Source organism: Panulirus ornatus, chromosome 58 (genome assembly GCF_036320965.1).
Source record: "Panulirus ornatus isolate Po-2019 chromosome 58, ASM3632096v1, whole genome shotgun sequence".
Taxonomy (NCBI): Eukaryota; Metazoa; Arthropoda; class Malacostraca; order Decapoda; family Palinuridae; genus Panulirus; species Panulirus ornatus.
In genome coordinates this window covers 3,907,043-3,921,172 of record NC_092281.1, presented here as the reverse complement: position 1 = coordinate 3,921,172, position 14,130 = coordinate 3,907,043, and the positions used below count along the sequence as shown (strand labels likewise).

Here is a 14,130-nt window from a genome sequence, read left to right as displayed (position 1 = left end):
GGAGGGTATTGATTGAGAGGGTGAAGGCATGTACAGAGCATCAGATTGGGGAAGAGCAGTGTGGTTTCAGAAGTGGTAGAGGATGTGTGGATCAGGTGTTTTCTTCGAAGAATGTATGTGAGAAATACTTAGAAAAGCAAATGCATTCGTATGTAGCATAAAATTTTATGGATCTGGAGAAGGCATATGATATAGTTGATAGAGGTGCTCTGTGGAAAGTATTAAGAATATATAGTGTGGGAGGCAAGTTGTTAGAAGCAGTGAAAAGTTTTTATCGACAATGTAAGGCATGTGTATGAGTAGGAAGAGAGGAAAGTGATTGGTTCTCAATGAATGTTGGTTTGCAGAAGGGGTGCTTGATGTCTCCATGGTTGTTTAATTTGTTTATAGATGGGGTTGTTAGGAAGGTGAATGCACGGGTTTTGGAAAGAGTGGCAAGTATGCAGTCTGATGTGAATGAGAGAGCTTGGGAAGTGAGTCAGTTGTTGTTTGCTGATGATACAGCGCTGGTGGCTGATTCGGGTAAGAAACTGCAGGAACTGGTGACTGAGTTTGGTAAGTGTGTGAAAGAGGAATGCCAAGAGTAAATGTGAATAAGAGCAACGTTATTAGGAGCAGTAGGGTTGAGGGACAAGTCAACTGGGAGGTAAGTCTTAATGGATAAAAACTGGAGGAAGTGAAGTGTTTTAGATATCTGGGAGTGGATTTGGCAGCAGATGGAACCATGGAAGCAGAAGTGAATCATAGGGTGGGGAAGGGGGCGAAAGTCATCTTGGAAAGCAAAAATGGGCATGTTTGAGTGAAATGTGGTTCCAACAATGTTATATGGTTGTGAGGCGTGGGCTATAGATCGAGTTGTGCGGAGGAGGGTGGATGTGCTGGAAATGAGATGTTTGAGGGCAATATGTGGTGTGAGGTGGTTTGATCGAGTAAGTAATGAGGCATTTGGATGAGTTTTGCAGGGAAATAATGCAAATGACTGGAAGATGTATAAAAGAAAGAGGCAGGAGGTCAAGAGAAAGGTGCAAGAGGTGGAAAAGAGGGCAAATGAGAGTTGGGGTGAAAGAGTATCATTAAATTTTAGGGAGACTAAAAAGATGTTTTGGAAGGAGGTAAATAAAGTGCGTAAGACAAGGGAACAAATGGGAACATCAGTGAAGGGGGTAATGGGGAGGTGATAACAAGTAGTTGTGATGTGAGGAGATGGAGTGAGTATTTTGAAGGTTTGTTGAATGTGTTTGATGATAGAGTGGTAGATATAGGGTGTTTTGGTCGAGGTGGTGTGCAAAGTGAGAGGGTTAGGGAGAATGACTTGGTAAACAGAGAAGAGGTACTAAAAGCTTTGCGGAAGATGAAAGCCGGCAAGGCAGCGGGTTTGGATGGTATTGCAGTGGAATTTATTGAAAAAGGGGGTGACCTTGTTGTTGACTGATTGTTAAGATTATTTAATGTATGTATGGCTCATGGTGAGGTGCCTGAGGTTTGGCAAAATGCTTCCACAGTGCCATTGTACAAAGGCAAAGGGGACAAGGGTGAGTGCTCAAATTACAGAGGTATAAGTTTGTTGAGTATTCCTGGGAAATCATATGGGAGGGTTTTGATTGAGAGGGTGAAGGCATGTATGGAGCATCAGATTGGGGAAGAGCAGTGTGGTTTCAGAAATGGTAGAGGATGTGTGGATCAGGTGTTTGCTTTGAAGAATGTATGTGAGAAACACTTAGAAAAGCAAATGGCTTTGTATGTAGCATTTATGGATCTGGAGAAGGCATATGATAGAGTTGATAGAGATGCTCTGTGGTAGGTATTAAGAATATATGGTGTGGGAGGCAAGTTGTTAAAAGCAGTGAAAAGTTTTTATTGAGGATGTACGGCATGCATACGTGTAGGAAGAGAGGAAAGTGATTGGTTCTCAGTGAATGTTGGTTTGCGGCAGAGGTGCGTTATGTCTCCATGGTTGTTTAATCTTTTTATGGATGGGGTTGTTAGGGAGGTGAATGCAAGAGTTTTGGAAAGAGGGGCAAGTATGCAGTCTGTTGTGGATGAGAGAGCTTGGGAAGTGAGTCAGTTGTTGTTCACTGATGATACAGCGCTGGTGGCTAATTTAGGTGAGAAACTGCAGAAGCTGGTGACTGAGTTTGGTAATGTATCTGAAAGAAGAAAGCTGAGAGTAAATGTGAATAAGAGCAAGGTTAATAGGTACAGTAGGGTTGAGGGACAAGTCAATTGGAAGTTAAGTTTGAATGGGGAAAAACTGGAGGTAGTGAAGTGTTTTAAATATCTGGGAGTGGATTTGGCAGACATATATATATATATAAGCCGGCAAGGCAGCAGGTTTGGATGGTATTGCAGTGGAATTTATTAAAAAAGGGGGTGACTGTATTGTTGACTGGTTGGTAAGGTTATTTAATGTATGCATGACTCATGGTGAGGTGCCTGAGGATTGGCGGAATGCATGCATAGTGCCATTGTACAAAGGCAAAGGGGATAAGAGTGAGTGCTCAAATTACAGAGGTATAAGTTTGTTGAGTATTCCTGGTAAATTATATGGGAGGGTATTGATTGAGAGGGTGAAGGCATGTACAGATCATAAGATTGGGGAAAAGCAGTGTGGTTTCAGAAGTGGTAGAGGATGTGTGGATCAGGTGTTTGCTTTGAAGAATGTATGTGAGAAATACTTAGAAAAGCAAATGGATTTGTATGTAGCATTTATGGATCTGGAGAAGGCATATGATAGAGTTGATAGAGATGCTCTGTGCAAGGTATTAAGAATATATGGTGTGGGAGGAAAGTTGTTAGAAGCAGTGAAAAGTTTTTATCGAGGATGTAAGGCATGTGTACGTGTAGGAAGAGAGGAATGTGATTGGTTCTCAGTGAATGTAGGTTTGCGGCAGGGGTGTGTGATGTCTCCATGGTTGTTTAATTTGTTTATGGATGGGGTTGTTAGGGAGGTAAATGCAAGAGTTTTGGAAAGAGGGGCAAGTATGAAGTCTGTTGGGGATGAGAGAGCTTGGGAAGTGAGTCAGTTGTTGTTCGCTGATGATACAGCGCTGGTGGCTGATTCATGTGAGAAACTGCAGAAGCTGGTGACTGAGTTTGGTAAAGTGTGTGGAAGAAGAAAGTTAAGAGTAAATGTGAATAAGAGCAAGGTTATTAGGTACAGTAGGGTTGAGGGTCAAGTCAAGTGGGAGGTGAGTTTGAATGGAGAAAAACTGGAGGAAGTGAAGTGTTTTAGATATCTGGGAGTGGATCTGGCAGCGGATGGAACCATGGAAGCAGAAGTGGATCATAGGGTGGGGGAGGGGGCGAAAATTCTGGGGGCCTTGAAGAATGTGTGGAAGTCGAGAACATTATCTCGGAAAGCAAAAATGGGTATGTTTGAAGGAATAGTGGTTCCAACAATGTTGTATGGTTGCGAGGCGTGGGCTATGGATAGAGTTGTGCGCAGGAGGATGGATGTGCTGGAAATGAGATGTTTGAGGACAATGTGTGGTGTGAGGTGGTTTGATCGAGTGAGTAACGTAAGGGTAAGAGAGATGTGTGGAAATAAAAAGAGCGTGGTTGAGAGAGCAGAAGAGGGTGTTTTGAAGTGGTTTGGGCACATGGAGAGAATGAGTGAGGAAAGATTGACCAAGAGGATATATGTGTCGGAGGTGGAGGGAACGAGGAGAAGAGGGAGACCAAATTGGAGGTGGAAAGATGGAGTGAAAAAGATTTTGTGTGATCGGGGCCTGAACATGCAGGAGGGTGAAAGGAGGGCAAGGAATAGAGTGAATTGGAGCGATGTGGTATACTGGGGTTGACGTGCTGTCAGTGGATTGAATCAAGGCATGTGAAGCGTCTGGGGTAAATCATGGAAAGTTGTGTAGGTATGTATATTTGCGTGTGTGGACGTATGTATATACATGTGTATGGGGGGGGGTTGGGCCATTTCTTTCGTCTGTTTCCTTGCGCTACCTCGCAAACGCGGGAGACAGTGACAAAGTATAAAATAATATATATATATATATATATATATATATATATATATATATATATATATATATATATATATATATATATATATATTAGTATACTTTGTCGGTCTCCCGTGTTAGCAAGGTAGTGCAAGGAAACAGATGAAAGGAAGGCCCAACCCACCCACATACACATGCATATACATAAATGCCCACATACACACACATATAGATAACTATAAATTTCAACATATACATGCATATACATACACAGACATATACATATATACACATGCACATATCAATACATGCTGTCTTCATCCATTCCTGCCGCCATCCCGTCACACATGAAATGACACCCCCTTCCCCCCATGTGTGCATGAGGTAGCGCTAGGAAAGGACAACAAAGGCCACATTCGTCCACACTCAGACTCTACCTATTATGTGTGATACACCGAAACCACAGCTCCCTTTCCACATCCAGGCCGCACAAAACTTTTCATGGTTTACTCCAGATACTTCACATGCCCTGGTTTAATCCATTGACAACACGTCGACCCAAGTATACCACACCATTCCAATTCACTTTGTTCCTTGCATGCCTTTCACCCTCCTGTTTGTTCAGGCCCTGATAGATCAAAATCTTTTTTACTCCATCCTTCCACCTCCAATTTGGTCTCCCACAGAGGTGGAGGGAATGAGGAGAAGCAGGAGACCAAATTGGAGGTGAAAGGAGGGAGTGAAAAAGATTTTGAGCGATCGGGGCCTGAACATGCAGGGTCCATGCCACTAGCCATAGTCAGCCCCTGTCCATTCAACAACCTCCCATACCAATATAGAGGAATGTATAGGATTCAGATATAACATGTATGGGATTCTAATTTTGTGTGTGCACGGGGGAATACACAAAATAGAAACGTTGTACAACAGAAGTGTCAGGAAAAGTGGGTAGGGTGATGAGGTGAGGGTAAGTCAGGAGACAAGCTTGAAGAAGATGCTTTCCACAGGCTCAAAACCAATATTCTAAGCAAACATTCTTATCTGCCTTCACCCACATAGTCTTGCCAAAAAAGCCTACATGGGAAAAGGATCAGGGCAACAAACTAGTTAGAAAGGATATCAAAAAGAACTAGTTTAGCATTAGGGTGGTGGATGCTGGCAGTTTACAAATCAGTTTACAAATGTTTAAAATGCTACTTGAAGGCATGGAAAGCTCAGGAGATGGGGTCCCATAAATGTAGAACTCTCTCCCTGAACTGTAGAAACAAGTAAAAATACGTAATTATTAACCAGGAAAATTACTTGTGGTTACCAGCAGCAGGTAGAACATTTGTATGTTGATTCTCTCCTAAAGAGGACCATCTAGGGGAATCTTCTCTTGTTGAGGTCCTAACATCGCTCAATTTTCCCAGGACTACACACCTTTGTAATGAGAGAAAGCATCTAAGCAAATACTTAGTAATAGTTCTTTTGGATTTCTAAAAACCAATTCATCTGATTTTTGCAGAACATATGTGATAAAGTGACCTCTTTTGCTCAGTGATTTCATAATGTCATCAGTTGCAACCTAATACTGTTCCTTCATACAAGTCAGCTCTTGTGGAACAATTAAGCTAGATTTAACAATGATTTGTCTAGAGAATTTTTTTTTGAGACTGTGAAAGAATATTCTTTTGGGATCTGATCCTATTTGATAGGTATCTGTTTGGACTTTGGATAAGGTGATGGACCTGTTGCAAATTAGAATGCTTAGCATGAACTTGTCTTTGAACAATTCAGCATTGAAAGCCCTACTCTTGATAGGACTGGCTACCAGAAATAAGGTAAGCAAGTTGCTTTTTCTTCAGAGACATAAGGATTGTCTGTTTTTGGAGAGACTAAAGTCATTGGTGAGTTTCATCTCAATCGATCATTTCTGCCTAGGAGTGAAGCTGCTTTCCTTAAGAGAAATCCTTCCAGATGTAGGCACATAAGCTTTCTTAGGGGAAACATGCAAATGTTACAAATGAGAAATTTTCCCTCATTTCAAGTCTTCTTTCTATTTCAAAGAGAATATTTTCATGGCTACTGTAATGAACTTCTCTTCAACCATCCTGGAGTTTACAGCAAATACTCTACAATCTAAAAATTCTAACCGTAAAAGAAATGACAATGATATCGTAAGAGAGTTTCTTAGCAGTCCCAAATTGTCTATGTTCATGCCATCTTTTACTGCATTAGTGATTATGTATTGTAAGGCATCAATACGTCAGTTACCAGAGGACTAAACTTACAAGCAAAAAGTTTCCTTATAAATTCACATAAGGAATATCCATGACCTCAGCAACCGACTCATCTGCAGCATTCTCCTATCTACCTAGGAAAGCTTTGAATTGGAAATATCCAATGGATTCCTTCACCTTTTGAAAAATTCAGGTTTTGGCAAAACATACATGTCAACAGCATCTGACAGTAGTCGTCTGGTAAACTCAAAATCACTGAAAGAAGCTTCTAATATGGGAACAAAAGCATCCACTGATTCCAGTCCAGACTGAACACCTTTATGGCATTTGCTACAAAAATTCTTTTCTCCTATCATAGTACAGAAATGTCAGCACTGTGTATCATCATCTGTTGTCTTTACACAATGTTCTTTGTTAATTGTAAATAACTGGTACCTTTACTTTTGTATCCAATGACTTTTAGGACAATGAAATTAGTCTCATTATTTAAATCTTGAAATAATATTATGGTATTCCAATGTCAATGTCATGTGTCATCATCCATCATCTGTAAAAAAGTGGCTTTTGTTCCCATCAACTGATTGTCTTGAAATTCTAGAACAAATACTTCTGTGAAAATACATGTCAAGGTCAACTTTGAGTCTCTAAAACAAAAATTGTCCATTTTCAAAGTTGATTCCATGTAAAGTTGTTCCATGAAAATACATGTAAAAAAGAGATAACAAGGGACCTGTTGGCTTGTGACAAGATCATCTATCAAAATATTCCCAAATGTCTATTAGAAGGAATACACAATTCTAATCCCCATACCTTATTTCCTTGAAACAAATATCAAAATTTCTTTATGCCTGAATAGTGTTTACATCAACTACATCATGTGGTAATATATTCCAATATTCAGTTACTCTGTTAGCAAAATAATTCTTAAATATTCTTTGTAATGAATCTTTCCCAGGAATTCAAATCCATTATATCTATTTTTTATAGTAACTGAGATGACACAGGCTGCTGATGCCCTAATCAAGGCCATCTCATTAATGCTAATGCGGGTTTGGATGGTATTCCAGTGGAATTTATTAAAAAAGGGGTGACTGTATTGTTGACTGGTTGGTAAGGTTATCTAGTGTATGTATGACTCATGGTGAGGTGATTGAGCATTGGCAGAATGCTTGCATAGTGCCATTGTACAAAGTCAAAGGGGATAAAAATGAGTGCTCAAATTACAGAGGTATAAGTTTGTTGAGTATTCCTGGGATATTATATGAGAGGGTATTGATTGAGAGGGTGAAGGCATGTACAGAGCATCAGATTGGGGAAGAGCAGTGTGGTTTCAGAAGTGGTAGAGGATGTGTGGATCAGGTGTTTGCTTTGAAGAATGTGTGTGAGAAATACTTAGAAAAGCAAATGGATTTGTATGTAGCATTTATGGGTCTGGAGAAGGCATATGATAGAGTTGATGGAGATGCTCTGTGGAAGGTAATAAGAATATAGGGTATGGGAAGCAAGTTGTTAGAAGCAGTGAAAAGTTTTTATCGAGGATGTAAGGCATGTGTATGAGCAGGAAGAGAGGAAAATGATTGGTTCTCATTGAATGTCGGTTTGCGGCAGGGGTGTGTGATGTCTCTATGGTCGTTTAATTTGTTTATGGATGGGGTTGTTAGGGAGGTGAATGCTAGAGTTTTGGAAAGAGGGGCAAGTATGAAGTCTGTTGTGGATGAGAGAACTTGGGAAGTGAGTCAGTTGTTGTTCGCTGATGATACAGTGCTGATGGCTGATTTGGGTGAGAAACTGCAGAAGCTGGTGACTGAGTTTGGTAAAGTGTGTGAAAGAAGAAAGCTGAGAGTAAATGTGAATATGAGCAAGGTTATTAGGGACAGTAGGGTTGAGAGACAAGTCAATTGGGAGGTAAGTTTGAATGCAGAAAAATTGGAGGAAGTGAAGTGTTTTAGATATCTAGGAGTGGATTTGGCAGCGGATGGAACCATGGAAGCGGAAGTGAGTCATAGGGTGGGGGAGGGGGCAAAAGTTCTGGGGGCATTGAAAAATGTGTGGAAGGCGAGAACGTTATCTTGGAAAGCAAAAATGGGTATGTTTGAAGAAATAATAGTTCCAACGATGTTATATGGTTGCAAGGCATGGGCTATAGATAGAAGTGTGCAGAGGAGGATGGATGTGCTGGAAATGAGATGTTTGAGGACAGTATGTGGTGTGAGGTGGTTTGATCAAGTAAGTAATGAAAAGATAAGAGAGATGTGTGGTAATAAAAAGAGTGTGGTTGAGAGAGCAGAAAAGGGTGTTTTGAAATGGTTTGGTCACATGGAGAGAATGAGTGAGGAAAGATTGACCAAGAGGATATATGTGTCAGAGGTGGAGGGAACGAGGAGAAGTGGGAGACCAAATTGGAGGTGGAAAGATGAAGTGAAAAAGATTTTGAGTGATCTGGGCCTGAACATGCAGGAGGGTGAAAGTCGTGCAAGGAATAGAGTGAATTGGAATGATGTGGTATACCGGGGTCAATGAGCTGTCAATGGATTGAACTAGGGAATGCGAAGCGTCTGAGGTAAACCATGGAAAGTTTTGTGGGGCCTAGATGTGGAAAGGGAGCTGTGGTTTTGGTGCATTATACATGACAGCTAGAGACTAAGTGTGAACGAATGTGGCTTATGTTGTCTTTTCGTAGCGGTACCTCGTGCACATGCGGGGGGAGGGGGTTGTCATCTCATGTGTAGCAGGGTGGCGACGGGAATGAATAAGGGCAGACAGTACGAATTATGTACATGTGTATATATATATATATATATGTCTGTGTGTGTATATGTACATGTATACGTTGAGATGTATAGGTATGTATATGTGCAAGTGTAGACACATATGCAAGTGTGGACACGTATGTATATACATGTGTATGTGGGTGGGTTGGGCCATTCTTTCTTCTGTTTCCTTGTGCTACCTCGCTAACGCGGGAGACAGCGACAAAGTATAATAATAATAATATTTCATATTATCATACATTGTCGCTGTCTCCCGCGTTAGCGACATAGCGTAAGGAAACAGATGAAAGAATGGCCCAACCCACCCACATACACATGCATATACATACACGTCCACACATGCACATGTACATACTATACATTTCAACATATACATATATATACATACACAGACATGTACATATATACACATGTATATGATTCATGCTTGTTGCCTTCATTCATTCCTGTTGCCACCCCGCCACACATGAAATGACAATTCCCTTCCCCCATATGTGTAAATGGTAGAACTAGGAAAAGATAACAAAGGCCACATTCATTCACACTCAGTCTCTAGCTGTCATGTATAATGCACCGAAACAATAGCTCCCTTTCCACAATAAAGCCCCAAAAATCTTTCCATGGTTTACCCCAGACGCTTCACATGCCCTGTTTCAATCCACTGACAGCATGTCGACCCTGGTATACCACATCATTTCAATTCACTCTGTTCCTTGCAAGCCTTTCACCCTCCTGCATGTTCAGGCCCTGATCGCTCAAATTCTTTTTTACTCCATCCTTCCACCTCCAATTTGGTCTCCCACTTCTCCTCGTTCCCTACACCTCTGACAAATATATCCTCTTTGTCAATCTTTCCTCACTCATTCTCTCCATGTGACCAAACCATTTCAATACACCCTCTTCTGCTCTCTCAACCACACTCTTTTTATTACCACACATCTCTCATACCCTTTCATTACTCACTTGATCAAATCACTTCACATCACATATTGTCCTCAAACATCTCATTTCCAGCACATCCAACCTTCTCTGTGCAACTCTATCTATAGCCATGCCTCACAGATATATAACATTGTTGGAACCACTATTCCTTCAAACATACCCATTTTTGCTTTCCATGATAATGTTCTCGCCTTCCAAACCTTTCTCAATGCTCCCATAACTTTCGTCCCCTCCCCCACTCTGTGACTCACTTCCACTTCCATGGTTCCATCCACAGCCAAATCCACTCCCAGATATCTAAAACACTTCACTTCCTCCAGTTTTTCTCCATTCAAACTTACCTCCCAGTCAACCTGTCCCTCAACCCTACTGTGCCTAATAACCTTGCTCTTATTCACATTTACTCTCAGTTTTCTTCCTTCACACACTTTACCAAACTCAGTCACCAGCTTCTGCAGTTTCTCACTCGAATCAGCCAGCAGCGCTGTATCATCAGCGAACAACACTTCCCAAGCCCTCTCATCCACAACAGACTGCATACTTGCCCCTCTTTCCAAAACTCTTGCATTCACCTCCCAAACAACCCCATCCATAAACAAATTAAACAATCATGGAGACATCACGCTTCCCTGCTGCAAACCAACATTCATTAAGAACTAATCACTTTCCTCTCTTCCTACTCGTACACATGACTTACATCCTCGATTAAAACTTTTCACTGCTTCAAGAAACTTGCCTCCCACACCATATATTCTTAATACCTCCCAAAGAGCATCTATATCAACTCTATCATATGCCTTCTCCAGATCCACAAATGCTACATACAAATCCATTTGCTTTTCTAAGTATTTCTTACATACATTCTTCAAAGCAAACACCTGATCCACACATCCTCTACCACTTCTGAAACCACACTTCTCTTCCCCAATCTGATGCTTTGTACATGCTTTCACCCTATCAATCAATACCCTCCCATATAATTTCCCAGGAATACTCAACAAACTTTTACCTCTGTAATTTGAACACCCACCTTTATCCCCTTTGCCTTTGTACACTGGCACTATGCATGCATTCTGCCAATCCTCAGGCACTTCACCATGTGCCATACATACACTGAATATCCTCTCCAACCAGTCAACAACACAGCCACCCCCATTTTAAATAAATACCACTGCAATACCATCCAAACCCGCTGCCTTGCCAGCTTTCATATTTATATATATATTATTTATTCATTTATCTATTTTGCTTTGTCGCTGTCTCCCACATTTGCAAGGCAGCGCAAGGAAACAGATGAAAGAAATGACCCAACCCACCCCCATACATATGTATATACATACACGTCTACACACGCAAATATACATACCCATACATCTCAATGTACACATATATATACACACACAGACACTTACATATATACACATGCACACAACTCACACTGTCTGCCTTTATTCATTCCCATCGCCACCTCGCCACACATGGAATAACATCCCCTCTCCCCTCATGTATGTGAGGTAGTGCTAGGAAAAGACAACAAAGGCCCCATTCATTCACACTCAGTCTCTAGCTGTCATGTAATAATGCACCGAAACCACAGCTGCCTTTCCACATCCAGGCCCCACAGAACTTTCCATGGTTTACCCCAGGCATTACACATGCCCTGGTTCAATCCATTGACAGCACGTCGACCCCGGTATACCACATCGTTCCAATTCACTCTATTCCTTGCACGCCTTTCACCCTCCTGCATGTTCAGGCCCCGATCACTCAAAATCTTTTTCACTCCATCTTTCCACCTCCAATTTGATCTCCCACTTCTCGTTCCCTCCTCCTCTGACACATATATCCTCTTGGTCAATCTTTCCTCACTCATTCTCTCCATGCAACCAAACCATTTTCATTTCATTCATTATACTTTGTCGCTGTCTCCTACGTTAGTGAGGTAGGGCAAGGAAACAGACAAAAGAATGGACCAACCCACCGACATACAAATGTATATACATACACATCCACACACGCACATATACATACCTATACATTTCAACGTATACATATATATATACAAAGACATGTAAATAATTCATACATGCTGCCCTTATTCATTCCTGTTGCCACTGTGCCACACAAGAAATGACAACCCCCACCCCTAGTGCATACGCGAGGAAGTGCTAGGAAAGGACAACAAAGGCCACATTCGTTCACACTCATTCTCTAGCTGTCATGTATAATGCACCGAAGCCACAGCTCCCTTTCCACATCCAGGCCCCACAAAACCTCCCATGCTTTACCCCAGATGCTTCGCATGTCCTGGTTCAATCCATTGACAGCATGTCAACCCCGGTATACCACATCATTCCAGTTCACTCTATTCCTTACAAGCCTTTCACCCTCCTGCATGTTCAGGCCCTAATCGCTCAAAATCTTTTTCACTCCATCCTTCCACCTCCAATTTGGTCTCCCACTTCTCCTTGTTCCCTCCACCTCTGACACATATATCCTCTTTGTAGATCTGTCCTCACTCATTCTCTCCATGTGACCAAACACCTTGACCAAAACATCCTATATCTGCCACTCTATCATCTAACATATTCAACAAGCCTTCAAAATACTCACTCCATCTCCTTCTCATATCATCACTACTTGTTACTACCTACCCATAAGCCCCCTTCACCGAAGTTCCCATTTGTTCTCTTGTCTTACACACTTTATTTACATCCTTCCAAAACATCTTATTCTCCCGAAAATTTCATGATACTCTCTCACTCCAACTCTCATTTGCCCTCTTTTTCACCTCTTGCACCTTTCTCTTGACCTCCTGCCTCCTTATTTATACATATCTCCTAGTCATTTGCACTATTAACTGCAAAAATTGTCCAAATGCCTCTCTTTCACTAATAATCTTACTTCTTCATCCCACCACTCACTACCCTTTCTAATCTGCCCACCTCCTATGCTTCTCATGCCACAAGCATCTTTTGCACAAGCCATCATGGCTTCCCTAAATACGTCCTATTCCTACTCCACTCCCCTTACGTCCTTTGCTCTCACCTTTTTCCATCTGCACTCAGTCTCTCCTGGTACTTTCTCAAACAAGTTTCCTTCCCAAGTTCACTTACTCTCACCACTCTCTTCACCCAAACATTCCCTCTTCTTTTCTTGGGATAGGGGAGAAAGGATACTTCCCACGCATTCCTCACATGTTGTAGAATGCAACTAAAGGGGACGGGAGCAGGGGGCTGGAAACCCTCCCCTACTTGTATTTTAACTTTCTAAAAGGGGAAACAGAAGAAGGAGTCATGCGGGGCGGGGAGTGCTCATCCTCCTCGAAGGCTCAGATTGGGGTGTCTAAATGTGTGTGGATGTAACCAAAAAGAGAAAAAAGGAGAGATAGGTAGTATGTTTGAGGAAAGGAAACTGGATGTTTTGGCTCTGAGTGAAACGAAGCTCAAGAGTAAAGGAGAAGAGTGGTTTGGGAATGTCTCGGGAGTAAAGTCAGGGGTTAGTGAGAGGACAAGAGCAAGAGAAGAAGTAGCACTACTCCTGAAACAGGAGTGGTGGGAGTATGTGAGAGAGTGTAAGAAAGTAAACTCTAGATTGATATGGGTAAAACTGAAAGTGGATGGAGAGAGATGGGTGATTATTGGTGCATATGCACCTGGGCATGAGAAGAAAGATCATGAGAGGCAAGTGTTTTGGGAGCAGCTGAGTGAATGTGTAAGTAGTTTTGATGCACGAGACCGGGTTATAGTGATGGGTGATTTGAGTGCAAAGGTGAGTAATGTGGCAGTTAAGGGAATAATTGGTGTACATGGGGTGTTCAGTGTTGTAAATGGAAATGGTGAAGAGCTTGTAGATTTGTGTGCTGAAAAAGGACTGGTGATTGGGAATACTTGGTTTCAAAAGAAAGATATACTTAAGTATACGCATGTAAGTAGGAGAGATGGTCAGGGAGCGTTATTGGATTACGTGTTAATTGATAGGCGCATGAAAGAGAGACTTTTGGATGTTAATGTGCTGAGAGGTGCAACTGGGAGGATGTCTGATCATTATCTTGTGAAGATATGTAGAGGTTTTCAGAAAAGAAGAGAGGATGTTGGGGTGAAAAGAGTGGTGAGAGTAAGTGAGCTTGGGAAGGAGACTTGTTTGAGGAAGTACCAGGAGAGACTGAGTACAGAATGGAAAAAGGTGAGAACAATGGAAGTAAGGGGAGTGGGGGAGGAATGGGATTTATTTAGGAAAGCA

General features: G+C 41.7%; 1 protein-coding gene across 4 annotated transcripts in view; it reads right to left on the bottom strand.

The window, feature by feature from the left end:
• The window catches only part of tty (tweety), a 545,142-nt gene that overhangs the window by 84,700 nt on the left and 446,312 nt on the right, over window positions 1–14,130 (bottom strand). For 3 of the 4 annotated variants that reach the window (XM_071695809.1, XM_071695810.1, XM_071695812.1), the window contains one exon: window positions 5,256–5,375. The exons of the other annotated variant lie outside the window; for it this stretch is intronic. In XM_071695809.1, the coding sequence (XP_071551910.1) occupies window positions 5,256–5,375 (120 nt within the window). The remainder of the gene's footprint in view (window positions 1–5,255; window positions 5,376–14,130) is intronic. 4 annotated transcript variants of the gene reach the window in all.